Raw genomic sequence first — 27,722 nt, 5'->3', positions numbered from 1 at the left:
ATTTAAATATTATTAATATTTAAATATTATTTATATTTTAATATTATTTTATTTTAAATACGTATCCAGATAACACGCATTTCTTAAAGACATTTAAAAGATGTCAGCAAAAAAATAACATCTATCAAAAATCATTAAAACGTGCGTGTTGTCTGGGTAGTTACAGTAGGAACGAAAGGATTAAAGACAAAAAATTATTTTCTTCCACGTTACATTACACTTCCCCAAACACATTTTTTACTTTGAAGCTGATTCTTTTTTCAATGTAGACTAAAAGATTTATAAAGTTGTCAAATAATCTTCCATAATTCTTTGTTTTTTTTTTATTGCAAATCAAAAAAGACAAATATCTGCTCCAACAAAAATTTGCAGTGTAAGAAGGAATAATTGAATTAAACAAATATTATTTAAACCCAGATCGACCGATGAGTCCATAGTGTCTGACTTTTCTTGCGTACTCCAATCTTCGTCTTTTAATTTTTGTTTCAACAACATTATCTAGTCGCTCTTCTCTCAACTCAATTAACGTGTACATATGTATCTAAGACAAATTATTTCGACAAAATCAATAAACTTAAAACTTTCTTGCACTATAGTTTATTAAAAATTAATTACTGTGTTAAAAGTAATGTCATGTATATAAGAAATCAAATAAAAATAAGCTGAATAATAAATAATTAAGAAATGAGTGTTCCATGGAAAGTTGCTAACTGATTAGCTATTATTTTTAAACGCACATAGGGTGCAAAAAAAATAAAATATCTTCTAACAAAGGACATTTTGCTCTTTGGAGCCGATTCTTTCTTCAATATAGACTATAAGGCATATAAAATTGTCGAACAATTTTTTATAATTTTTTGTTTTTGTGTTTTATTGCAAATAAAAAAAAACAAATATCTGCTCCAACAAAAATTTGCTTGTAAGAAGGAATAATAAAATAAAACAAATATTATTTATGCCGAAATAGACCGATGACCCCATAATTATTGCTTTTTCTTGCGTACTCCAATTTTCGTCTTTTTATTTTTGCGTCAACAGCATCAACTAGTCGCTCTTCTCTGAAATTAACTTTTGCGAATTTAAGTACCTAAGACAAATTATTTAGACAATATCAATAAACATAAATTTTTTTGTATTACAGTTTATGAGAGCATAAATTGTGGTGTTAAAGATAATCAGTTGAGATATGACATGTATGTACATGAAAAATCAAATAAAAATGAGCTAAATTTTTAAGTAACTAAAAAATGAGTGTTATTTAAGTTAGAAAAATATACCTTATTCAATTGCACTACAGCATGTTGATGCGTAATAATGACAATTAATGTTGCAATTTTGTCGGTTTGCCTGCAAAAAAGTAAAGTGATAAATATTGTTATTTAAAAAGGCAATAAGAATGAAAAACACACTGGTGGATAAAAATTATAAATATAAAGATATAATTATAAAAAAATTATTATTACGTGTTGGAGATAAACATAAGTGTATTATTATTGAGATTTTGCAAAATAAAATCGCAAACTATATCGTTTCTTGCATGCTTTGCAACGGTAAGAAGAAATATGTAAACACGTGTATTGTTGTGTTGTAATAAAATACTATCAATCGAATTTAGAAACAAATAATTAGAAATGATTTCAGGATTTTCACTGCAAGTTAAATATTCCAAAAATTTTATATCATCAGGTGTTGCTGTCCATTTGTCATATACGTCATACCAAATAGTGCTGTTGGCTGACACCAAACCATTACAATACATCCATGCTTTCCATTCTGATTGCGTTACAAAACTGCGTTACCAGAAAAATGAATTTTTTACAAAAATTTAGCTTATTTTGTGATAAAATAATTTATCTAGTACAGTATTTGACGTATAGAATATAAGTATACGTAATGCAACAGAAATTGTTTATATAAGTATTGTGGTTGTAAAACATACGTGCCACTTTCAGAATATAGATCTCTTGTCATTTGCATTTCGGCTACTTCTCTGCATTCTTTGTCAGCAATAATACATGCCCATTTTACGGCTTCCTGTCTTAAACATTCGGTAAGGTCGCTTTCGAATTGTTGTGCAACGTATCCTATTTCATACAGAACTCCACTTAATATTTCTTCCATCATTTCCTAAAAATTGATAGATAATATAAATTTTATTTTATTGTCATTTATAAAAGATATGTATGTATATTTATACATATGCAAATTTACAAAATAATTTAAAACAACCTAATGTTCTTGAAATATCATATTCTTGAACGATTTTTAAAACGATTTTTCTTTTTGCAAAATTTTGCCCGAAATTTAGCTTTTGTGTTATAATTGAAAAACTTCGCTACTCACACTCACACACACTATGACTGCGAAATATTATGTTACTTTTACCATGCGTTGCACAATCCTTGCCTGCTCGCTATACCGGACTTACGTGTAAACGAGTAGCGAACTATTTTCAATTATATCACAAAATACACCTTCAAACAAAATTTTCTTAAAAAAAAATTATTTTAAAAATCGCTCAAGAATACGACATTTCAAGGACATCAGATTGTATTGAATCATTCTGCATACATAATAATATTATGATGCAATTTTTCTTATGGGAATTTGCTACTACCTACCTTCAAGTCATTAGCATCTTTTATTGAAATTATAAAAGTCATATATTCAAAAGCTTTAAACATCGGATACCATACTACATAATTCGTTTCTAGCGCTAAAAATGCGGTAATTTCCCAAAACGTAGCATAATTAAGTTGATAACGTATGAACAAGTGAAACGCATCATCTATGATTTGCGCTCGATTGAGAACATGTATGTCGATATATTTCGTAGAATTCATGTACTGCGCAAGTTTAAGCCAATTATCAGTATCATAATTAACACGATAATATCCTATAATAAAAAAGAAAGTTTTTATGATTAAAATCTCTTGAAAAAATTTATCAAAAAATAATTATTAAATAATTTTTATTGTTTTTTGTGAAACAATTTCTCAGATTATTTATTATTTAATAAAATATTTTAAACTTGTTTGAAAAAAGTGTAGGAGCGATTAATGTGTGAGAATGTTTGCTTGTAAGCATGAGTGACACACGCACTTGCGAGTATGCGAGTACATATGTGACGAACATTAAGGTGCGTAACATTAAAAAGCAAAAAAGATACCGAAATAAAACATAATAACATTAATGTTTTATACATACCTATTTGTTGTAAATTGACTATAATCCAATCATTTTCATCAAATTCTTCCGTTATTACTATCGATCTTTGCGGTAATATCCAAAAGGATTTATTGACAAAAATCTCTTCAAAGTTCAGCTTTGATTTTGATGTATATGTCACAAATGTTTGAAGATGTTTTGTGTCCTTGTCAGTAAAATAGCGATATTCGAATACTGTCTTGTTAGTCGAATAGTTTCGTGTCACGTACAACATAGGATAATAATAGTTTTCCACCATCCAAAGAGATATAAATTCTTTTATAATAAATACATTTGTATTATCTGGATATGCATGTAAAATAATTTGTGTTATATTCCTTAAATCATCTGTTTGATTATATCTATAAAATGGAAAATTTTTATAAAATTATATATTATGTGAATTTTTAGCAAAAATTTTTTGTCTGTTAAACACAAAATTATTAAATAGTATATTAAAATATTAATTTATATATTTAAATATTACTTTTTATTTATATATTAGTAATTACCCTGGTAGAAAGTGCCACGCTAGATCCTGATGTCTAGCTAGCTCCTATCTTGACTGTCATGTTGTATCCCTATTTAATATAATAAATTTAGTTTTGAAGTGGCGCGAATCAGCGTCAAGCTATTTCTAACGAGGTGCTAGAAATATACTATGTTAATAATGTCTAATTAGAAGTAGTCTGGCGCTAGTTTTTTCCAGACTACTTCTAGTCAGTGCTATTCAAGGCTGGGAAAAGATCATTTCTGACATGAAATATGACATTTCTGGCATAAAATATGACATTCGGAATTAGTTAGGCTAGGAATCGAGAGATTTATGTACTGCAGTCTGCAAATATATCTAAATAATCTAGACGTTTTAAAATGGATAAAAATTTGAAATTATTCTCTGCGAGATACAGAGCTTCCAAATATAGAAATACTTTAAAATTGAAAAGACACATTAAACAAATTAGTATTAATAGGCAAAACAAAAAATTGAGGAGCGGCGTGGAATCAAAAATAAAAGAGCATTGTGGCAATTCCAATGATTTAAGAAAAGAACCTGTATTTGACACCCAAGAATCTATTTCAGTTTCTGAAAATAAAATTAATAATCAAGACACTAATAGTGATGATTCTAGTGAGTGTAACAACGATGAGATATATGAAGAAAACGAAGATAATGATGTTAATGATCCTGAGACTCACGTAGAAACTGAACCCACTGATGCAGACAAAGAAAAAAAATTAAGAGCATGGGCTTTAGAATGTCAAGTTCCGCAATCAACTTTAGATAAGTTGTTAAATATTTTTCGGACTAGGTTAATGCCTTCATTGCCAAAATCCGCAAAAACCTTTTTGCAGACAAATACTGCAACATACAAAATAATTACAATGACAGATTCTGACGGCACTGAGGGACAATTTACTTACTTTGGTATTAAACAAGGCCTACAGTCTTGTGTAAATAACGATATACATAACAGCAATACTTTAAATTTAATTATTAATATCGATGGCATAAAACTATTTAAATCTAGTGCAAAAGTTGTATGACCTATACTCGTAAAAGTTTACTTTGAACCTGACGTTTATTCTCCATTTGTCACAGCATTATACTCAGGAAATCATAAACCGAAGGATGTAGAAGAATTTTTATGTCAATTTATTTTAGAAATTAACGATCTTAAGCATAGTGGCATAGATATTAACGGTAAACAATATGAAGTAAAAATCAAATGTTTTGTATGTGATACACCGGCTCGATCATTCTTGAAAGGTATAAAAGGACACAATGCTAAATATGGCTGTGAACGGTGTACAATTGAAGGAATAAAAATTAATAATACAATGACATATACATAACCAAAGATAATTGTGAAAAACGAACTGACGAAACTTTCAGAAATTTCAACGATATCGAACATCACACAATTGTTTCTCCGCTTGTATTAATACAGCCATCATTGAATATGATAGATCAATTTATTCTCGACTCAATGCATCTTTGTTTTTTAGGAGTCATGAAAAAAATATTGGATGCGTTGATGTCTAATGATTTAAATGTTAAATTAAGTCAAGAGCAGAGAAGCGAATTATGCAAGAAAATGGAAATTATAAAACACCAGCAGCCAATCGAGTTTGACCGAAAAATTAGACCTGTATGCCATTTAAATTATAAAGTAACTAATTATAGATTTATTTTATTATTCGGCGGGCCAATTCTATTTAAAGATATTCTTGATAAAAATATGTACAAGCATTTTCTTCTTTTACATGTAGCATGTCGAATGTTATGTTCAAAAAATGCTTTAAACTATGTCGATTACGCCAGAGATCTGTTGCAAAAGTTCATTTTAATATCAAAAGAACTGTATGGTCCAGAATTTGTGGTAATGAACGTACACAGCCTTCAACATATACCAGACGACGTACAGAATATGCAATGTAACTTAAATTACATAACTGCGTTTCCGTTTGAAATTTTTTTAGGAAAAATAAAAAACACATTACGTTCACCACACAATGTTGCTCCTCAATTAGCTCGAAGAATGCACGAAAAAAAATTATGTCTTAATGAAAAACCGTCTCTCCCTTCAATAGAAATTCTACAACAGACTAATGGAGAAATAAAAAAATTAAAATATAAACAAATAACCATTACAACAAAATCACCCGACAATACTGTTATTTTAAACAATAAAAATATTTGTCGTATAAAAAAAATATATGTCACAGATGGTATTTTTAAAGCAAACGTCGACATTATGAAAGTAAAGGATTTCGTGTACACATATCCGTGTAATTCTGCAAATGTAGATATTTATGAATTAAATCCTAAACCAGCATCAACAGACAAATCAATTTTAATTAATACAATTTCAACAAAATTAATGATTTTAAAACCAAATAAAGAAAATACAAAAGTCTTTGCTTTGGAACTTTTGCATTAATATAAAAGCGAATATTTAAGTTTACAATTGGCTTAGTGTGATGTGGTGCGGTGATAAGTGCAGTGTGCAAAACATGAAAATATGGATTCAAATAGAAAGGTTTATAACAATGTAGTGTGGTTGGCAGTGATAGTCGTGTAGAAGCTTGCAATTTCCAAACTTTTGCACTCTAAGCCACTACACAAAGCAAATGCTTTGTGTATACCGCAGGCTAACGTCTGCAGAATTCGAACTGAAGAAAATAGTGTCTATCTAATGTCAAAATAGACGGTGTCAATATTCATGTGTGAATGTCGACAATGTTGTCATAGAAACGCTACCAAGGCTCGAGAAACAAAAAACGTTGCAGAAAACACGAGCACGAACAAGATGGCAGGACTACTGAACGAAAAGTATTTACAAGATTGAACATCGCTATTGATAAAAATCGAATTTTCACAGTAAGTGATATTGTAACATAGCCAGTGACATAATTTTTCTACAGGTTGCTGGGTATATTTAAATTTGTTTATCTTATATTTATAGATGTCTGACACTAGTGATAGTGACGACGAAAGTCGTCCATACGTGATCGTCCAATTCGTGACAAGAGGAAGAAAAGGGTCCATAAAACAACTGGACATTGTGCCAAGAAATTGGCTCGACTGGAACGCGAAGACAAAAAAAATAAAATGTAAATTTCTTCCGCCACCATACACTGAGAGAGATTCCGAACTGTTACATAACATTGTAAAGAATTTAGACACTGCACCAACATCATGGCCGGAGTACACCGTGGAAATTAAAGCACATGGAAGTATGAATTTATGTAATTTTACTATTAATTATATAAGAAGTTAATACTGTAAAATATTACCAAATTTTTATTATTGTTATTATTGTAATAAACTTATTACAGAAACGTATGCCGATGCTCTGCTTAGATTACAATTATTAAATGACAAGGAATTTGCTTTTACAAGTAATTCAAATGAAGATCAAAATGAAAAATCAAAGAAAGTAGAAAATTCAATTCGCAAAAAAAAACTTTTAAAAAATGAAGAACAGATAAACGAACTATTCAATTCTGTCACGACAGTGGAAGAATTTCTTCACGAGGATCGTCTTCCAAACGAATGTATTTGTAAAATGTGTATTTAAAGCATAATTAATAGGATGAGATGTATTAATAATCTATTTTTATATTCAATAATAATTTATAATTATTAATTATTTTTAACATTTTCAGCTTTTAAAATATTAAAAAAGACTGGCGAAAAATCATATGCAGAAAAAATTGGTTCTTTCAAATTATCTAGCTCATCTAAATGTACTTTGTGATTGTCTAAGTTTAATAATTAATGTATCTATTTAAATTTTTACCGCATATAATTACATTTTCTTATTTTTTTAGGCGAAAATTTATCAAAAAGACTTGAGAAAAAGAATAAATGCACGGACGAATCTGCAATATGTGATACCTTATTCGAAGGTAACTTTATTTGAATGCATATGTATCATATAATTCAATTATGTATGTTACTTTTTTATTATTGCCACTACATTTACATCAATTGCTCTACATAACTATATATTATTATATTTTTATACATTACAATCCACAACGCCTGCAACATAATTAAAAATTTTTTATAATTTTATACAACATAATTTAACATTCATTTTGGTATAAAAATCATTTGATGTTGATGAATATAGTAATTCTTCCTGCTCAGTCTATTTGTTTAAGAATAATATTTTAAATAAATTATTAACAACAAGCTACAGAGCCCAAGCTGGATTTTCGTGCTTAATTTATTAATATATTATAACAAATGTTTAGGTCAATCTAGACGTTTCGACCATCTGGTTGTGGTCATCTTCAGTAGTTAGTTATTATAAAATTCGGAACATATTAATAAACAATCGTTACTTATAAAACTAATTCGGATATTACAATCTTCTTATATTCGTTACATTTAAAAATTGTTTAGAAGGACAACACATCTTGAAAGTCATGCCTCTTCTAATAACACCAATCTTAAGATCATCAGGAAGGAAATCATGTTTTACATTAAACATACACGATGTCCTTTTTAAGATTTGAATTGTGGTTGATTGCAATTATTCTAAAACCAGCATGAACCAATGTCTACTTTTATCTTTATATTACTTGTTATTTATTAAAATTACTAAAAATTACTTTGGGTCTGATATTAATTCGAATATAATAATAATGCCTGACAATTTCAACTCTCAGTCGACCTTAGACGACAAACATAAAAAATGGTTCGTTAATTTATCAGATGTTGTAATTCCCAAAGAGGTCGAGCTTTTGTTACAATTGGGAGAACGCTTTAACATGCCTATCACGGAAAAAATGTCGATGTCAATTGAAGTCATAAAAAACATTGAAAGAAACATTGAAAGAAAGAGTGAAGATTACAAATGTTCTGTTAGAAATGATACTATATCAATTATAAATGGGTTCTGTAAGGGAAACTCCCGCAATAGTGTTGATGACAGAAAGTTACTCAATTGGTTGTACAAAACAAAAAAATTTATAAATGAAAACCCTGATCTATTATTCACCAGGGCTGATAAAGGCAATAGTACAGTAGTCATGAAAAAATCAGAATATATGGAAAAAATGGTCGATATACTTTCTGACACCAACACCTACCAAATTGTTAAAAAAGACCCAACTAAAATATTAACTGATAAACTGAGGTCTCTACTTGCCAGATGGAGAGAGAGAGGTTACATAGATGACATAAAATACAGGTGTCTTTTGGAAACGGACGGAAACACACCTAGAGCCTACGGTTTGCCAAAAATCCATAAAGAAGGATATCCTCTCAGAGTAATAGTATCTTCGATTAATAGCCCGTTATATAAGATAGCTAACTTTTTACATGGAATCCTTGCAAACAATGTACCTAATTCGAAAAGAAACATAAAAAATAGTTTTGATCTAGTTGAAAAGTTGAACGGTGTTTTTTTAGAATCGGATCATTGCCTTGCTTCTTTAGATGTTGTTTCTCTTTTTACGAACATTCCTGTTGAAAAGGCAATAGAAAGCATAAAAAACAGATGGGAATGGATTAGAAGGTACAATTCCATACCAATAGAAGAATTTTTAATTGGTATCAATTTAGTTTTAAATTCAACGTATTTTAGTTTTAATAAAGTAATTTACAAGCAAATTTTTGGCACTCCAATGGGTTCTCCTCTCTCTCCAATAATAGCAGAATTTATGTTACAAGATTTGGAAAATTCAGCAATCGAACGTCTACCTTACAAATTACCGTTTTATTTTAGGTATGTTGACGACATACTATTTACGGCTCCAGAAAATCATTTAGACGAAGTTTTGGAGACATTCAACTCAATGCATAGCAGATTACAATTCACATTGGAAAAAGGAATAAATAATCATATCAATTTCCTAAACGTTAAACTAATATCGGAAAACAATTTTATTAAATTTGATTTGTTCCACAAACCTACTTTTTCGGGCAGATATTTAAGTTTTTATTCGCATCATCCCATGGCACACAAAAAAGGTGTTATCATTGGCTTATTTGACAGAGTTGTAAAGTTAACACACCCACAATATTGGCACAAGAACATCGAGGAAATGATTTCCCTACTTTTAATTAACGGCTATCCATTGGAATTAATTTTTAATAGTATTAACGAAAGACTTAAAAAAATTTAGCAATAATTGTTGTAATAAAAACAAAAATAGCAATGATAGAACGGGTTATTTTACGATACCATATATAAAAGAAACTTTTGATAAATTCACACGGAACATGAAAAAATACAATCATCATTTAGCCTTTTCGTGTAACAATAAACTTAATAGGTTTATAAAAACAGGGAAAGACATTATTGAATCCATGAGCCAATGTGATGTAGTATATAAGGTAACGTGTCATGATTGCGAGGCTAGTTATGTGGGACAAACAAAGAGAAAATTGAAAACTAGAATTAAAGAACACAAGTCGGATATAAATAAAAGAACGGGATCCCCTTCTGTCATTTCTTGTCATAGATTAGAAAAAAACCATGAAATGGATTGGGAGAATGTAGAAATATTAGACAAGGAAATGTCTTATAGCAAAAGGCTTATTTCCGAGATGTTGCACATAAAACGGCAAAAAACGAGTCTTAATAAGCAGAACGATACTGAGTTACTGCCAAACTTGTATTTGCCAGTTCTCAATTTGTTTACTGCTTAAAGATCACTCACTCTCCCACCACGAATCTCCTTCACATACGAGTTCTCTAATATATCCTCTATTATATTCAACTAGTTTGCCATGTCCACTCAAACGACACGGACCTCCAATATCATTTTTAGCAAACTGACTCGTTACACCGAATAGTTTTGGTTCTTAGTTTTTTTAAAATAAGAAAGTTTACACGAAAACACAACATGACGGTACTGCTATGCATTGAGGTAAGAATATTTTTAGTAATTTTAATAAATAACAAGTAATATAAAGATAAAAGTAGACATTGGTTCATGCTGGTTTTAGAATAATTGCAATCAACCACAATTCAAATCTTAAAAAGGACATCGTGTATGTTTAATGTAAAACATGATTTCCTTCCTGATGATCTTAAGATTGGTGTTATTAGAAGAGGCATGACTTTCAAGATGTGTTGTCCTTCTAAACAATTTTTAAATGTAACGAATATAAGAAGATTGTAATATCCGAATTAGTTTTATAAGTAACGATTGTTTATTAATATGTTCCGAATTTTATAATAACTAACTACTGAAGATGACCACAACCAGATGGTCGAAACGTCTAGATTGACCTAAACATTTGTTATAATATATTAATAAATTAAGCACGAAAATCCAGCTTGGGCTCTGTAGCTTGTTGTTAATAATTTATTTGAATAATTTGAGCCAATATTATATTTTTAATATTTTAAAATTGATTATATTGCATAATTAGTTAAATAATATATTTAATTTTCTTTACTATACGTATTATTTTAATTGTTGTAATATACAGATGAGAAATCTAATGAAGTTTGTAAAAAATGCTAGTAATTCTCAAATTAATTCACTTGAACAAACATCATTTTTCTGTGTTTACATTCGTAATTAAATACTTTGCATCATTTATTATAATTTTACACATTATTATTTTTATAATTATTTTCCAGATGAGTGTATGTCACAGCAAACCAACGACAAAAATTACACTGCAATGAAAAATGATTCTTATGAAGAATCTAGTAAAGATAAACATGACAAAGGTAATTTATAAAATTTCTTATTTATATTCGTTTACATTCAGATTAGATTTGTTCACAACATTAAATGTTGATATTCTTAATTATCTTGAATTACAGAAGTAAATGGCAAATGAGAAATCGTATAATTATAAATAATAAAATACGTTTCAATGATTTCATAATGATGAAATGTTTCTTTATAGAATACATTATTTACGAATTCTTTAATTTTATGGTGTATTTTTTTCAGATGAAAAATTCTATGACTTGGACTTGTTTTCAAATAATTTAGGTATGGTATTTTTAGATAAACTTATACTATATATTTCTTGACTAATTTTTACTAGAAGTTTGTATATTTTTCAGATCAACAGTGCCAGGAGGAAAATGTCTTACTGTTTGAAAATGAAATACCCGTCATATCAACTATTCCGAATATTTTAACAAACCAGCTAAACGAGGGTTCCGCTGATGTTATACAACAGTTGAAATCTGCGATTGAAATAAATGATACAAGTTAGTTGAAATTATAAACGCAATCGAAATTTTCCACACACACACACACACATATATATATATATATATATATATATATATATATATATATATATATATATTTTTTTTATGTATATATGTTTCGAAATTTTTTAAAATAAATTTTTATTTACAAAAATAAATTTGCTACTTTCAAAAGTAGAAAATATCGCATTTGATATAAAAAAAATAAAAAGTGTTCTGATTAATCAAACGGCTGCTTGTAATTTAACACAAAATTAAAAATGGAAAATTTTTGTTCTGAATTTGTAAGTGCTTCTGGTATAAGTATAATAAATCTGGTATAAGTATAATTAAAATGTGTGTAGTATGTGTGCGTGTGTGTGTGTATGTAAAATATAATAACAGTTCTTTGATAGTGTTTTGCATAGTCTAACAATTTCTATGTTTATATTTTCAGTGTGCTTATTTACGTCAGTACATCGATGTAGATCAAACATTATCGAAAAACATTAGCAACAAATTAAAAATAATTATGTCAAGAGAGATTGCATTAAAATACACGGCAATTAAAGAGATAAACGGGAAAAAAGTTTTCAAAAGAACTCGTCTGTATCAGTATATTGAAGGTAAAATAACTATATTATTTAATTATTATCAGTAAGTAACTGAACTCATACCGTGTATGTGCATAATTTATTATTTCTATTTACAATTATTTCAGACATATATATCGGATTAAATATAAAGGGAGAATATATTAAAGAATCCCACATTTTGAAGACAATCAGCAATACTTTGTCGAATGCAAAAGACTGGGAGGGACACCGAAAGGATCGAATTAAAAACCAAACTCTAAACGCCTAATAACTGTCTTTTCAAGTTGTTAATTTTTTAAAATTATTCTTAAATTATTCCTTAATTGTATTTCTCATTTTATCATCCATATAGAATAAAAAGTTCACACAATAGTTGAAACAATTTTGTTCAATGTTTTAACATATTAATACTTTCATATAACTTCCATATTTAAATGTCCAGATTAACAGTGCTTAAAAAATTTATGTTAATATAATTTTGGATATAAAACATTGAGTTTCTATTGAATATCATTTTCTGTGAACATTTAGATCTTTTCCGAACATTGCAACGTCAAATTCTATACGGACATGTGTATGTAAAAATATTAAGAGAGAATTATCGAAAATTAAATATTTTATATTTTGTTATATATATTTTTAATGAAAAATATTAAATTTTATTTTTAACGTCTGGATGTCGATTATAAAAATAAGAAGCGTGAGAACTAGCTATCGCCACATCATGGCTAGATAGTACAACATCAGAACTACCGTGCGCCACACCACGGCTAGATAGCACTACACTAGAGCTAGCTAACGCCTGACTAGTCGATTAAATCGGGTATTAAACTGGAAGAATGTGATGATTTTATGTCTGGCGTTAGTCTGCATGCCATACTAGCTCCTTATCAGGCAGTGGGGCAAGTAAATTAGCGCCAGCCTAGCACCATGGTGATTTTTCTACCAGGGTAGCAATATTCAAATTCTTTAAGTTTAAAATCTCTGTTTCTCTAACTTTTTTGGAGAATTATGAAATCTAAATAACAATAATTATTTTTTTTGAAAATATGTTATTTTACATGCTAGTAGCTTTTCAAAAATATTTTACTTTAATTTTTGTTTTTATTGCTTATTACACGGTACGAATTGGAGGACATGATTAAAATGTACTGAAAACCGACATACTCTACAGTGGATGATTTATTGTTATGTACTTAAATTAATATAAATTAACCTACATGAATTCCACTTTAAAAACAAAAACTTGAATTATATTCATCTGGTTTGTATAGATACATCACACGCAAAAAGGAAATGCCATTAACATGTAATTAATGTATCAACAACATTATTTGTTTTTTATGTATTGCACTTAAAAAAAAATGTAGAATAGATTTGTAATATTAAACAACTTAAAGCAATACAATTTTATATTCCTAATATGCTCTATAATTTTCAGACTTGTCGGTTTTGGAACTCCACCTTTTCAAGTGCAATTTTTATGTGGTTTCGAAAAACGTTAATATAAGCTCTTAAAGGTTACAGACAATAAAAATTATAATATCATTTAATAGGGGGCGGTATATAGTATATAAATTTTTATTTTGTATTTTTTGCTAAGAGATAACTTAAAAAAACAAGATATATCAGTTTTGTTGTCTTTCTTTGAAAATCAACGTTATGTTGTTGCTGTTAAATCAACAGTATTCTAGATTTGAAATAACTTCTTAAGATAGGTTTAAAGAAATTTATATTTATACTTTTTTATAGTAAAATTTTTAATACGTTATTCTTCTTTAATATTTAATTTATGTTATTATTATCAAGCAAAAGAGATAAATAGATATTACTTACTGTTTGCTATTAACATATGTGCGGATACCAGTCCAAAATATTTCAGGAGTTATCAAATGGTACAACATGCGCCATATATTGGATGCTGAAAGAATTAAAATTATAATGTGCTTGTTAAGTACTTTGAAATACATATTTTTGTAAGGTTAAGATATATTTCTTTTATAATGAAATTTATGTATGTCAGTACATTGTATTTTAAATCGTGTGTAGATCAATTTTTTATTTATTTTTATAAAATTTAAAAAGTTGAATATTATTTAACAGTATTATTTAATTATATTTATTTTAACCATTTGTAGGATTTTACTTATATTTTGCCAACTTACGTTTTATATAATCTACAATATAATTAAGTGAATTCTTTTCATATTCATTAGAAGAAGTAGCAAAGAGAAAGGATTCCCGTTGTGTTTCGACAATAAATAAATTCATTATGTCATAATCTTGAAAAATCTGAAAAATTTTAAATAATGAGATATATATTTAGTCAACAAATTACAATTTTAAGCAATACAGCACGACTGATCGTTGCAAATAAACTCTTTTTTATCATAAATTATATTGTTTACTAAATAGTTATTAACGAAAAAAGTTTAATGAATACAACGTAACTTTCTAACATTTACGTATATCAAATATAACAAACTCTTAACAGATTTATTTATTTAAACGTGGTAAATTGATGTATGTATTTAATCGTTACTCTATGTTTAAAAGCTTTAAACAATATAAAGTTATTTACAATTAGCACTTTAAATAAATATTCCTCTAATTTATTATCCAGGTATTATGTGCCCTCGGTGTCAAAAAATAACATAAATGCACACATATATACATACACATTAAAGATCATTATCACTTGTTTTACAATGCAGAAATAATTATTACAAACAAATTTAAGAATAAGAGGGAAAGAGTCTCTACACCAAACTATTCTCCGAAAGATATTGGAGTTGGATAGGGGATAAGATTTTCATCAGAATGCAAAAAGAGAGAGGCAAAGCTCCTTTTCTGCCACGCGTTCAATTTACTATATTTAAATAAATATATCTACTAACAATAAGAGTTCATTTTATTAAATATAGTTGGTGTCTAAAAACTTACGTTCTATTCAGTAAACTTCTTTTCAATAACTTTTTAATAAATAATGAGTGACGAAATCTTTTTTCTTGTTACTCATTGTCAGAATAATTGACGTTGGTAACGTATGTTAAAGTCAAGACGACTGTAATTGTTTATGTAAATCTTAATGTTTACCATGTAGTATATCAATAATAAGAATTTAAAACAACGTGATATAAGATGTACCTGATATAAGATGTACGTTGCAAACAATGTAACAAAATCTGTTTTCGACCATAGCAACACATCATTATACCAAAAGGATACTATTTGATTTGTTATAAGGCGTGTCACTTTTAATTTATGCCCAACGGAATCTGAGCTTCCGTCATGAATAATATCAGCTTCTCTGAAAAATGGTTTCAAATATACAAAGTGCAGGAACAATGTTGGCTGTAATTAAACAATTGATTAAGTCTTTATATTGTAGATATAACAAATTATTACACCACAAACAAATTTTTTTATAACTGTTTTTTGTAAAAAAATGTATTTAAGGTTTTTTGAGCTTCATAACAAATAATGTGACTTTTGACATTTTCAGTTTATTATGTATTTTTATTTAACAATGAAATTTATTTTGTCTATAAAACAATGTAATATTAACTGTTTACTTACACAATCATATACAGACTTTATTTCGAAAAGCAAGAAAAAGAAATTTTGCGCATTTTTGATAAATAATTTCACGAATAGAAAAAAAGTATTAAAATTTGGAAGACAAGAATTTTGATGAGTTTCGAAGAAATAATTCATGTAATAAAATAATTTTGTAACAGTTGCCTTATTTGTGTAACCTAAAACGCACAATTATTTTGCATACTTTTAAAACTAAAGCTAAATTATAATCCGATTTGACATAAAGAATGATTATTTCAAATTTTGATCTAAACTGAAGATAGTGATATTTTTTTAATGTGACGCAAGTAAAATTCTATAGATTTCAGCTATTACCTAATTTATACAATGTGACATAAAAATATGTATATCTTTTAGTTTTAAAATTAAATTATGCAATAATTTTACATTTTGTATTAATTCATTTTAGTTCTGAAAATTACCTTTGTAAAATCAGTCCCCATGTTACACTGTTATTATGTTGAGTATCCCAGAATGCAACATAGTCTATTTTTGGTAATTTGTCTACAGTATTTTCATATTTCAAAAATTGTAAGACTTGTTGTACAATACATTTTGCAAATTTTAAACGGTTTGTTACATTTCTTCTACCCCACAATGTAACATTTGCAACTGAAGTAGAAATGTTAACGAATGTGGTTATCACAATTTTTATGTGTTGAATGAACATTGAAGATGATTTCTCGAAATGCGTCCACATCATGTCATATTCATGTTTGTCGTTTTCTGTTGTTTGTATAGGCATATTTGAAAAAGCTGTGTAATTTTTATGATGCATGATAGAAATTTCAAACGTGGAATTAAGTGCTATCTCGTCCCAGCATGGGAATAGTTGTCGAGCAGTCATTACATCAACACCTGTCGCATTTAACCTATCATATTTGAACAATATGGTCAATATAAAATTTTCAATATAATTATACTCAAGGATCGACCAAGGATAAACTATGAAGGATAGACTAGAAGTGTTGGATTTCATAAAAATTGAATCATACTTTATAACGCTGTACAGAATGTTGCAAATGTACCAATTTGACATATTTCTACATCTTAATATCAACAAATTTAAAATGCAGAGTTGAATTCGTTTGAGTTATTATGTCTATTTTATGTAATACGCGTTATGTAATTCTCGGAATGTCATTTGGTTTATAAATGTACTTAATAAATAATTTTTGAAAAGTATATTAACAAAAAGTCTTAATAGTATTATTAGTCTTAATATTATAATAGTCTTCATAGTATAATTTTGTTTTAAATATTTTTTTACTCACATATTATCCGGAGTTTCATTAGTGTATGAAAATAGAGAGATGTATTTCTTGTAATTATTTATGTGACGCATATATGCAATTATTAAAGTGTATCTTCCAGGTGATAAAAATTTAGGTAATTCTGGCATATTGGTAAAATCAATCGTAAGCATGCTTTGTTTATGAATAAATGAATAATTTGGAATATAAATTTTTTCACTAAGAAGGTCTTTATACAAAGCAATTTTAAATATAGCAAAGGTCACTGGATGCATAGATATGTTTTCCGTTTGACGATTAATATATATAGTTATATTACATTCACCAATAATGTTATTTCTTTTGTAGCTAAATTCTATTTTGGCCTTATAATGCAGTGGTGTTATATCCGGTGTTAAATCCGATAAATGGTAATGAACAGCAGTGTCATTTTTGAGATCAATAGCAGTGCAAAGGGCTATTGTAGCGATTAACATTATTTCGCCGTTTGCTAAAAGCTTTCGGAATATCATATTTATTTCTCTTTATATAAAACAAATTTCTGAAAAAAATGTTTGTTGGCAATAAAACATATACATTTGTAACACATAGTTCTTAATTTTTATATAACAAAAAAAGGCATATAATAACAATTACACGGTAATTTACACTGAAAAGATATAGAAAAAAACCGTGACACACTGAAGGAATAATGTATGATGTTCTGGATTATAATTGCAAAATACTATAATTATAGTCACGATACTCAAATTTATAGAAATTGTTACTATAATGTTAACAATAATAATTTTATACGTATAGTATTGCCAAACATATAGCCAATTATATAGTTATCAAAGAACATTAAGAAAAATATTTGACGCCAAAAAACATCACTGATTATGGTTTCTGCTATTGTTCTTTTCTTTCAGTGTAAGATAAAGTGAAAGAAACATAAAGTGAAAAAAGTAAACATAATTAAATATGTCTGATAGTGTTTAGAAAAATAGTAATATTGTATATGAATAATTTCATAGAGTGTTATAAAAAATAAATTCAATATTTAAAAATGCCTGTTAAAATACACAAATAGAACAAAGACAAAATTATTACTGAAAGTGTTATTAATCCGAAAAATATTAAAATATTATATTATTATGTTTCTAATTAGTAATAATACCTATTCTCAAATACAGTAGGTCCTCGTATAACATGTTCTGCGTTATATGAATTCATGTAAGACACATCGCAAGTCACATATGTTATAGGTACATATCGCACATCCGCAAAAAAAGTCACACAAATCGAAATTTTTTATTACTGTTGTGCTGACTTTTTATGTGCAGATTGTATTCTAAGTATTTCGGCCTTCAATCAGGAAAAATGATGGAAGTTGAATTCAAGTACTTTTCGCCTGAGTTCACTGTGTTTAACACTGCTATAACTAATTAATTTTTAAATTATTGTTTGCAAAAGCATAAACATCTGAAATTATATTCCATAAAATCAAACTTGCTTAAAATAATTTATAATTTGCGAAAAAAACTAATTCATATTATTATTAGGAAGTGTTATTATTAACGCAATTCCTTCTTTCCTCCCACAATTTTATTTCTTTGTCTTATGTTACTTTTCTTGCGATATATGGATTATGTACGCATATGGAAACACATATTTATAAAAGATGTAAGGGTTTATTATAAAAAAAATGTAAAGAGAATAATAAAGATGTAATTTTTATACATGGTGATTCGAATGTAAAAATGTAAACTTATTTACCATGTTAGACGAGCCTGTTTTACTTTGTTGCAAGAGCACTCCCACAACTTTTCTATGGTGTTATACAAACTCATGTTACTCGGGGATCTACTGACACGCAAGCAAGCTGCACACGCACACATACACACACAATTAATTTTCATTTTGCAGAAATGGTATTCAATTATTAAACATGAAGTGATTCATGATATACACAGTAAAAAATGTAAAAGTTAAAAAAAATTTGTAATACAGTTACTTATTGAGAAAAATATTTGAGAAAATAAAGTTGTATTTATCATGCCTTATAAATTTTTCTATATTTTGAATAAGAAATATTTCGTTTCTATCCACTTACTTAGATATATTAAAATCGTCAATTAAAATGCAATGGTACGTAAAAACTTACAATTTTGTAATAATAATACAGTTAACATCGCTTTACGTACAAATCCGAATGCTAAAGATATATAAATTAAATTGCGATTCTCTGTTAGCTCCAAGAAGTCTCTGAATACTAAGAAGCATATTCGTAACTGACATAATATATATGTTATGTCACACAAACAGTTGCTAAGAGGTCACTCAACAGGAAAACGTTTTACTAGTTGATAGAAGAGCGCGGAAATTAAGATACATAATCAGTAAAATATGCATATAAAACCAAAATTGTATAGTTTTTAGTTGCTGACAAACAAAAGTGTCAAAGTATGTAAATGTTAGAAATGTTAAAAATGTAAATAATAATATTTTATTTTGTACTTCTAAATTCGTATCCTGTTAACACGCGTGTCTTCAAGACATTTAAAAAGACGTCTGAAAAAAGAGAACGTTTTTCAGAAATTTCTAAGACATGCGTGTTGTCTGGGTGGTTAGGCTAGAAACGAAAGGATTGAAAACAAAAAATTATTTTTTGCAAGTTAAATTTAAATTAAAACTGTTCCAAACACATTTTGTACTTCAGAGCCGAATCTTTTTTCAATATAGACTATAAGGCATATAAAGTTGTTAAATAATTTTTTATAATTTTTTGTTGTTTTTTATTGCAAATTGAAGAAAACAAACATCTGCTCCAACAAAAATTTGCTGTGCAAAAAAAGAATAATTAAACTAACAAATATTATTTAAACCCAGATAGACCGATGAGTCCATACTTCGTGACTTTTCTTGCGCACTCCAATCTTCGTTTTTTAATTTTGTAAACAGCATCACCCAGTCGCTCTTTTCTCAACTCAATTAACGTGTACATATGTATCTAAGACAAATTATTTTGACAAAATCAATAAACTTAAAACTTTCTCGCACTACAGTTTATGAAAGCATTAATTGCTGTGTTAGAAGTAATGTCATGTATATGAGAAATCAAATAAAAATAAGCTGAAAATTAATTAATTAAGAAATGAATGTTATTTAAGTTAGAAAAATATACCTCAGCCAATAGCTTTACAGCTTGTTGGTGCGTAATCATAACAATTAATATTGCAATTTTGTCGCTTTTCCTGCGAAAAAAGTAAAGTAATTAATATTATCATTTAAAAAGGCAATAAGAATGAAAAAGACGCTGGTGTATAAAATTTCTAAATGTAACAAAAATTTATATAAATATAAAGATATATTTGTAAAAAAATTATTATTACGTGTTGGAGGTCAACATAAATGTATTTTTTTTTAGATTTTGCAATATAAAATTGCAAACTACATCGTTGCTTGCATGCCTCGCAACGGTAAAAAGAATTATGTAAGCACGTGTATTGCTGTGTTGTAATAACAAACTATCAATCAAATTCAGAAGCAAATAATTAGAAATAATTTCAGAATTTTCACTGCAAGTTAAATATTCTAAAATCGTTATATCATTAGGTGTTGCTGTCCATTTCTTCCATACAGCGTACCAAATGGTGCTGTTTGCTGACACCAAACCATTACAATACATCCACCCTTTCCATTCTGATTGCGTTACAAAACTGCGTTACCAGAAAAAAAGTATTTCTTTCAAAAATTTGGCTTATTTTATGATAAAATAATTTATCTAATACAGTATTCGATCTACATAATATAAGTGTACGTAATGCAATAGAAATTGTTTATATAAATATTGTGGTTGTAAAACATCTTACGTGTCACTTTCAGAATATAGATCTCTTATCATTTGCATATTGGCTACATCTCTGCATTTTTTGTTACCAATAATACATGCCCATTTTACGGCTTCCTGTCTTAAACATTCGGTAAGGTCGCTTTCAAATTGTTGTGCAACGTATCCTATTTCATACAGAACTCCACTTAATATTTCTTCCATCATTTCCTAAAAATTGGTAGATAATATAAATTTTATTCTATTGTTATTTATAAAAGATATGTATGTATAAATTTATAATAACTTTCTTTATATACAAGGTAATTCAAAACAATCTGATGAGTAGTATAGCTATGCCGGTTCTAACCCATGGGGCAATGAGGGGGGTGCGGGTGAAGAGGGGAAGAGGGGTATCAGATAACAGTGGAGGGGGTAATGACGTCATCGTTTTGGAGGAGAGAGGGTAATTTAGGAGTGGTGGGGGGTATCAGATAACAATAATTCCTGGAAGTGGGGGATTTCCGGGATTCCCGGAAGAGATAAGATAAGGATTGTTAATACAAACATGAGTCGTCGAGAGATAAGGATTCCTGGAAGAGATAGGGATTGTTTATTGGAAAGAGAACTGTTTAGATCCTTTGGTTTTTCTCTGCGCATCAAAGTGGAGCGCCATGTTGTCGGAATCGCAATGTTTATAGTATGCAGGTTCGTGCAGGTTTACGGATTGCATCATCGCTGTATTTTAGAACAAAAGCCCATAGCAACAGGCAGCCACGTCAGCATTTTCGGCGCCATGTTGTCAGATTTCAATTTTGTATACAACAAGCGGGTATATAAAGCGAGTGAAAAAGAATAGGAACCATCAGTCGTTCGAAATCATTGAGAAAATTACTAGTTCGCTGTGACGTTTACTAGCAACGATGTTTTGCACCATGTCAACCGTGAAGTAAGTTGTTTCTTTAGCTACATCTTTAAACTTAATTGTTATACTTTTAAACTCACAATTTATTTTTTTTCATAGAAAACAAAAAAGTAATATGTCAAAGATGGAAAAAGAATCATCTAGGATCTTGGTTAGAAGATACTCGTTGACAAAAACCAGTTACAAATATCTCGACATCGGAATCAACGTCTCAACGTCGAGCCGTGTGGAAATCGCTCTCGGTGACAACCATGGTAAGGAGCTACGTCTATCATACGACGTATGGAAAGAACTCATGAATCAACGGGACATCATCACCAGCTTCTTTAAGAACGATGTGGACGAAGCACCGTCTCAGACCGTTGGACACTGCACGTTAAGTTTTGGAAAAATGAACAACCTAAAAGTAATGCGCCTGGCAACATCAGCGTTATGTTTAATCATGTCAAACCGAACCGTGTGTAACATGTTTGCACTTGAATATTGCGTAGACTGTATCAATCATTCGTTGAACAACATCACCGGTACGGTTGATGTCAAGTTCGCACACTTTTCAGAAATCGCGAGGAATGCGAAGGACCCCGATCACGTGGCGATTCGCAAAAGCGATTTATTCGATAAGAATAACATAATTGATTGTGAACTGGTGACTCAGGTCTTTGCGGAGTTGTAACAATACATATTAATAAATATTATTTCAACTGTAATTAAAATTTTTTATTATTTTTCCGTGCCATCTTATCCGCTATACCGACTTATCCTACAACGCGCGCATCAAAGTAGAGCGCCTGTTTAAATTGCGTCATCATGTTTGGAGGAGAGGGGGTAAATTCGGAGTGGTGGGGATATCATATTACAATAATTCCCGGAAGAGATAAGAATTGTTAATACAAACATGAGCCATTGTTATGCTTATAGTTAGTGTCGTGTGCAACAAACGGGTATATAAAGCGAGTGAGAAAAATATGAATCTTCAAAATCATTCGCAATGGAGAAGGAGCGCGATCTTACCGTACGAGCAGCGAATATCAAAACGACGGGAGAGTTCCTTCCATGGGACTACGAGTGCGACGAGTACCTCGATTCTCTCAAGGAACAATGTCGCAAGAGACAACGCACCGGAGTAGTCAACTCTCTGGTGGCGCAAATTGCGCGTCTGGAGGGTGTGAGGGACACCCTGCACGAGCGTTTTGTGCCCGTCGGTGCCGGATACGGTGGATACGAGAAGAAAGGCTACACGTGGAAGGAGATCGAGACGGCGTTTAGGAACCGTGTGCTGACGGGTGTGGTTGTCAATCAAAACTACATCGATCCTCGTGAATTTTTGAAAAACGTGAGAAATATGGTTATCGAGCGGATCCAGGTCGTCATGGCGGAACACAACAGCGTCAAGATTAACACCGCGTTCAACGGGGAATTCGTCGCGGGCGACAAGACTGCCGTGAAGACCATCGCCACCAAAAATTGCGAGTTGTTTCCCACATCCGATCTCAACGAGTGGTACACGCGGCACGTGGAGGATGATATTCTGGCGGCTTTGGAGGAGTTTCAGGAACGCGATAGCGGATGGGCGTTGTCGCGTATCCTGAATCTCACCGTCAATGTGAACAAGTTCAATCCTCTGCACGCGGGATGCCACATCGAGTTACCGCGGAAAATTATGCTAAAAAGGGCTGTGGTCAACGTGCAATCGACGGACAATGCGTGTTTCGCGTGGGCAGTCGTCGCCGCTCTATATCCAGCGGAAAAGTACCCGGAAAGAGTATCGCAGTACCCACATTACTCGACGGTGCTGAATCTGTGCGACATCGAGTTCCCCGTGACGCTGTCACAAATATCAAAGTTCGAGAAACTAAACGCCATCTCCGTCAACGTCTTTACCACCCAAGACTCAAAAATCGTCCCTCTGCGGCTCGCCGACGACAAAAAGGAGAAGCACGTCAACCTGCTATACGTGCGTAAAAACAACGATGCACACTTTGCGTGCATAAAGAACCTGCCGCGGTTGGTGAGCTCACAACTGAGCATGCACACACATAAAATGTACGTTTGCGATCGGTAAGTAAAAAGATGCGTATAAAATAAATCAATATTTTTATTCATAGTTTTAATCAAATAAATTATTACAGGTGTCTACACTACTTTTATACACGGGAGAAGTTGTCAGTCCACAGCGTCGACTGCGGGAAAATGAACGACTGCGCCGTCGTTCTCCCCAGCGAGGACGACAAGTGGCTGACGTTCCGAAATTACAATCGGAAGGAGCGGGTTCCGTTTGTAGTGTACGCCGATCTCGAATGTACGCTCGAGAAAAAGGAGGATCAGGACGGTACTACTTACGCCTACCAACATCACAGAGCCTTTAGCGTAGGATATTATGTAAGTTGCGCTTACGATAATTCGCTCTCTAGTTATAAGTCATATCGCGGTGAGGATCGCTTTCACGCGGTGCGTCAAATCGTGCAGTTCGTTGACGAACCACGCTGTGCAATCCTGCACAGCGATTGCACAGCGTGGTTCGTCAACGAACTGCACGATTTGACGCACCGCGTGAAAGCGATCCTCACCGCGATATGACTTATAACTAGAGAGCGAATTATCGTAAGCGCAACTTACATAATATCCTACGCTAAAGGCTCTGTGATGTTGGTAGGCGTAAGTAGTACCGTCCTGATCCTCCTTTTTCTCGAGCGTACATTCGAGATCGGCGTACACTACAAACGGAACCCGCTCCTTCCGATTGTAATTTCGGAACGTCAGCCACTTGTCGTCCTCGCTGGGGAGAACGACGGCGCAGTCGTTCATTTTCCCGCAGTCGACGCTGTGGACTGACAACTTCTCCCGTGTATAAAAGTAGTGTAGACACCTGTAATAATTTATTTGATTAAAACTATGAATAAAAATATTGATTTATTTTATACGCATCTTTTTACTTACCGATCGCAAACGTACATTTTATGTGTGTGCATGCTCAGTTGTGAGCTCACCAACCGCGGCAGGTTCTTTATGCACGCAAAGTGTGCATCGTTGTTTTTACGCACGTATAGCAGGTTGACGTGCTTCTCCTTTTTGTCGTCGGCGAGCCGCAGAGGGACGATTTTTGAGTCTTGGGTGGTAAAGACGTTGACGGAGATGGCGTTTAGTTTCTCGAACTTTGATATTTGTGACAGCGTCACGGGGAACTCGATGTCGCACAGATTCAGCACCGTCGAGTAATGTGGGTACTGCGATACTCTTTCCGGGTACTTTTCCGCTGGATATAGAGCGGCGACGACTGCCCACGCGAAACACGCATTGTCCGTCGATTGCACGTTGACCACAGCCCTTTTTAGCATAATTTTCCGCGGTAACTCGATGTGGCATCCCGCGTGCAGAGGATTGAACTTGTTCACATTGACGGTGAGATTCAGGATACGCGACAACGCCCATCCGCTATCGCGTTCCTGAAACTCCTCCAAAGCCGCCAGAATATCATCCTCCACGTGCCGCGTGTACCACTCGTTGAGATCGGATGTGGGAAACAACTCGCAATTTTTGGTGGCGATGGTCTTCACGGCAGTCTTGTCGCCCGCGACGAATTCCCCGTTGAACGCGGTGTTAATCTTGACGCTGTTGTGTTCCGCCATGACGACCTGGATCCGCTCGATAACCATATTTCTCACGTTTTTCAAAAATTCACGAGGATCGATGTAGTTTTGATTGACAACCACACCCGTCAGCACACGGTTCCTAAACGCCGTCTCGATCTCCTTCCACGTGTAGCCTTTCTTCTCGTATCCACCGTATCCGGCACCGACGGGCACAAAACGCTCGTGCAGGGTGTCCCTCACACCCTCCAGACGCGCAATTTGCGCCACCAGAGAGTTGACTACTCCGGTGCGTTGTCTCTTGCGACATTGTTCCTTGAGAGAATCGAGGTACTCGTCGCACTCGTAGTCCCATGGAAGGAACTCTCCCGTCGTTTTGATATTCGCTGCTCGCACGGTAAGATCGCGCTCCTTCTCCATTGCGAATGATTTTGAAGATTCATATTTTTCTCACTCGCTTTATATACCCGTTTGTTGCACACGACACTAACTATAAGCATAACAATGGCTCATGTTTGTATTAACAATTCTTATCTCTTCCGGGAATTATTGTAATATGATATCCCCACCACTCCGAATTTACCCCCTCTCCTCCAAACATGATGACGCAATTTAAACAGGCGCTCTACTTTGATGCGCGCGTTGTAGGATAAGTCGGTATAGCGGATAAGATGGCACGGAAAAATAATAAAAAATTTTAATTACAGTTGAAATAATATTTATTAATATGTATTGTTACAACTCCGCAAAGACCTGAGTCACCAGTTCACAATCAATTATGTTATTCTTATCGAATAAATCGCTTTTGCGAATCGCCACGTGATCGGGGTCCTTCGCATTCCTCGCGATTTCTGAAAAGTGTGCGAACTTGACATCAACCGTACCGGTGATGTTGTTCAACGAATGATTGATACAGTCTACGCAATATTCAAGTGCAAACATGTTACACACGGTTCGGTTTGACATGATTAAACATAACGCTGATGTTGCCAGGCGCATTACTTTTAGGTTGTTCATTTTTCCAAAACTTAACGTGCAGTGTCCAACGGTCTTGAGACGGTGCCTCGTCCACATCGTTCTTAAAGAAGCTGGTGATGATGTCCCGTTGATTCATGAGTTCTTTCCATACGTCGTATGATAGACGTAGCTCCTTACCATGGTTGTCACCGAGAGCGATTTCCACACGGCTCGACGTTGAGACGTTGATTCCGATGTCGAGATATTTGTAACTGGTTTTTGTCAACGAGTATCTTCTAACCAAGATCCTAGATGATTCTTTTTCCATCTTTGACATATTACTTTTTTGTTTTCTATGAAAAAAAATAAATTGTGAGTTTAAAAGTATAACAATTAAGTTTAAAGATGTAGCTAAAGAAACAACTTACTTCACGGTTGACATGGTGCAAAACATCGTTGCTAGTAAACGTCACAGCGAACTAGTAATTTTCTCAATGATTTCGAACGACTGATGGTTCCTATTCTTTTTCACTCGCTTTATATACCCGCTTGTTGTATACAAAATTGAAATCTGACAACATGGCGCCGAAAATGCTGACGTGGCTGCCTGTTGCTATGGGCTTTTGTTCTAAAATACAGCGATGATGCAATCCGTAAACCTGCACGAACCTGCATACTATAAACATTGCGATTCCGACAACATGGCGCTCCACTTTGATGCGCAGAGAAAAACCAAAGGATCTAAACAGTTCTCTTTCCAATAAACAATCCCTATCTCTTCCAGGAATCCTTATCTCTCGACGACTCATGTTTGTATTAACAATCCTTATCTTATCTCTTCCGGGAATCCCGGAAATCCCCCACTTCCAGGAATTATTGTTATCTGATACCCCCCACCACTCCTAAATTACCCTCTCTCCTCCAAAACGATGACGTCATTACCCCCTCCACTGTTATCTGATACCCCTCTTCCCCTCTTCACCCGCACCCCCCTCATTGCCCCATGGGTTAGAACCGGCATAGCTATACTACTCTGATGTTTTTGAAATATCATATCCTTAGGCGATTTCTAAAACGATTTTTTTTCTTGCGAAATTTTGTC

At 31.7% G+C, this 27,722-nt stretch overlaps 5 protein-coding genes across 8 annotated transcripts; 3 read left to right on the top strand and 2 right to left on the bottom strand.

Moving 5' to 3' along the window:
• Positions 1–138: 138 nt before the first annotated feature.
• Positions 139–19,603, bottom strand: LOC105674265 (aminopeptidase N-like). 4 transcript variants are annotated; one of them, XM_067360347.1, is made up of 13 exons: positions 19,436–19,601; positions 19,099–19,204; positions 17,362–17,881; positions 16,510–16,959; positions 15,635–15,797; positions 14,653–14,779; positions 14,324–14,408; positions 3,208–3,569; positions 2,622–2,896; positions 1,940–2,127; positions 1,464–1,790; positions 1,278–1,347; positions 139–1,087 (listed from the first exon to the last, which is right to left on the bottom strand). In XM_067360347.1, exons 3-13 carry the CDS (start codon positions 17,850–17,852, stop codon positions 950–952), a joined length of 2,676 nt encoding a protein of 891 aa, XP_067216448.1. In that variant the 5' UTR covers positions 17,853–17,881; positions 19,099–19,204; positions 19,436–19,601; the 3' UTR covers positions 139–949. The 4 variants fall into 4 exon arrangements, with proteins under 4 accessions (XP_067216448.1, XP_067216449.1, XP_067216447.1 ...); XM_067360348.1 differs by lacking the exon at positions 19,099–19,204 and having other exon boundaries at positions 19,487–19,603; XM_067360346.1 differs by lacking the exon at positions 19,099–19,204.
• Positions 3,726–12,859, top strand: LOC136996835 (uncharacterized). The gene is made up of 10 exons (XM_067360375.1): positions 3,726–6,592; positions 6,678–6,948; positions 7,051–7,269; positions 7,381–7,461; positions 7,546–7,623; positions 11,322–11,414; positions 11,644–11,685; positions 11,760–11,909; positions 12,349–12,517; positions 12,613–12,859. The coding sequence occupies exons 2-9, from the start codon at positions 6,678–6,680 to the stop codon at positions 12,402–12,404; spliced, it is 990 nt and encodes a 329-aa protein (XP_067216476.1). The 5' UTR covers positions 3,726–6,592; the 3' UTR covers positions 12,405–12,517; positions 12,613–12,859.
• LOC137001465 (uncharacterized) lies at positions 7,642–11,024 on the top strand. Its single transcript, XM_067360366.1, has 2 exons — positions 7,642–10,599; positions 10,679–11,024. Exon 1 carries the CDS (start codon positions 8,272–8,274, stop codon positions 9,850–9,852), a length of 1,581 nt encoding a protein of 526 aa, XP_067216467.1. The 5' UTR covers positions 7,642–8,271; the 3' UTR covers positions 9,853–10,599; positions 10,679–11,024.
• A 1,948-nt stretch (positions 19,604–21,551) lies between the features above and the next one.
• LOC137001467 (uncharacterized) lies at positions 21,552–24,202 on the top strand. The gene is made up of 2 exons (XM_067360373.1): positions 21,552–22,100; positions 22,176–24,202. The coding sequence occupies exon 2, from the start codon at positions 23,065–23,067 to the stop codon at positions 24,136–24,138; it is 1,074 nt and encodes a 357-aa protein (XP_067216474.1). The 5' UTR covers positions 21,552–22,100; positions 22,176–23,064; the 3' UTR covers positions 24,139–24,202.
• Positions 24,203–24,945: 743 nt separating this feature from the next.
• LOC137001468 (uncharacterized) lies at positions 24,946–26,690 on the bottom strand. Its single transcript, XM_067360374.1, has one exon. It carries the CDS (start codon positions 26,081–26,083, stop codon positions 25,010–25,012), a length of 1,074 nt encoding a protein of 357 aa, XP_067216475.1. The 5' UTR covers positions 26,084–26,690; the 3' UTR covers positions 24,946–25,009.
• Positions 26,691–27,722: the final 1,032 nt, after the last annotated feature.

Source organism: Linepithema humile, chromosome 8 (genome assembly GCF_040581485.1).
Source record: "Linepithema humile isolate Giens D197 chromosome 8, Lhum_UNIL_v1.0, whole genome shotgun sequence".
Lineage (NCBI taxonomy): Eukaryota > Metazoa > Arthropoda > Insecta > Hymenoptera > Formicidae > Linepithema > Linepithema humile.
Note: the sequence above shows the minus strand (reverse complement) of the source record. Positions and strands in the feature narration are given on the sequence as shown.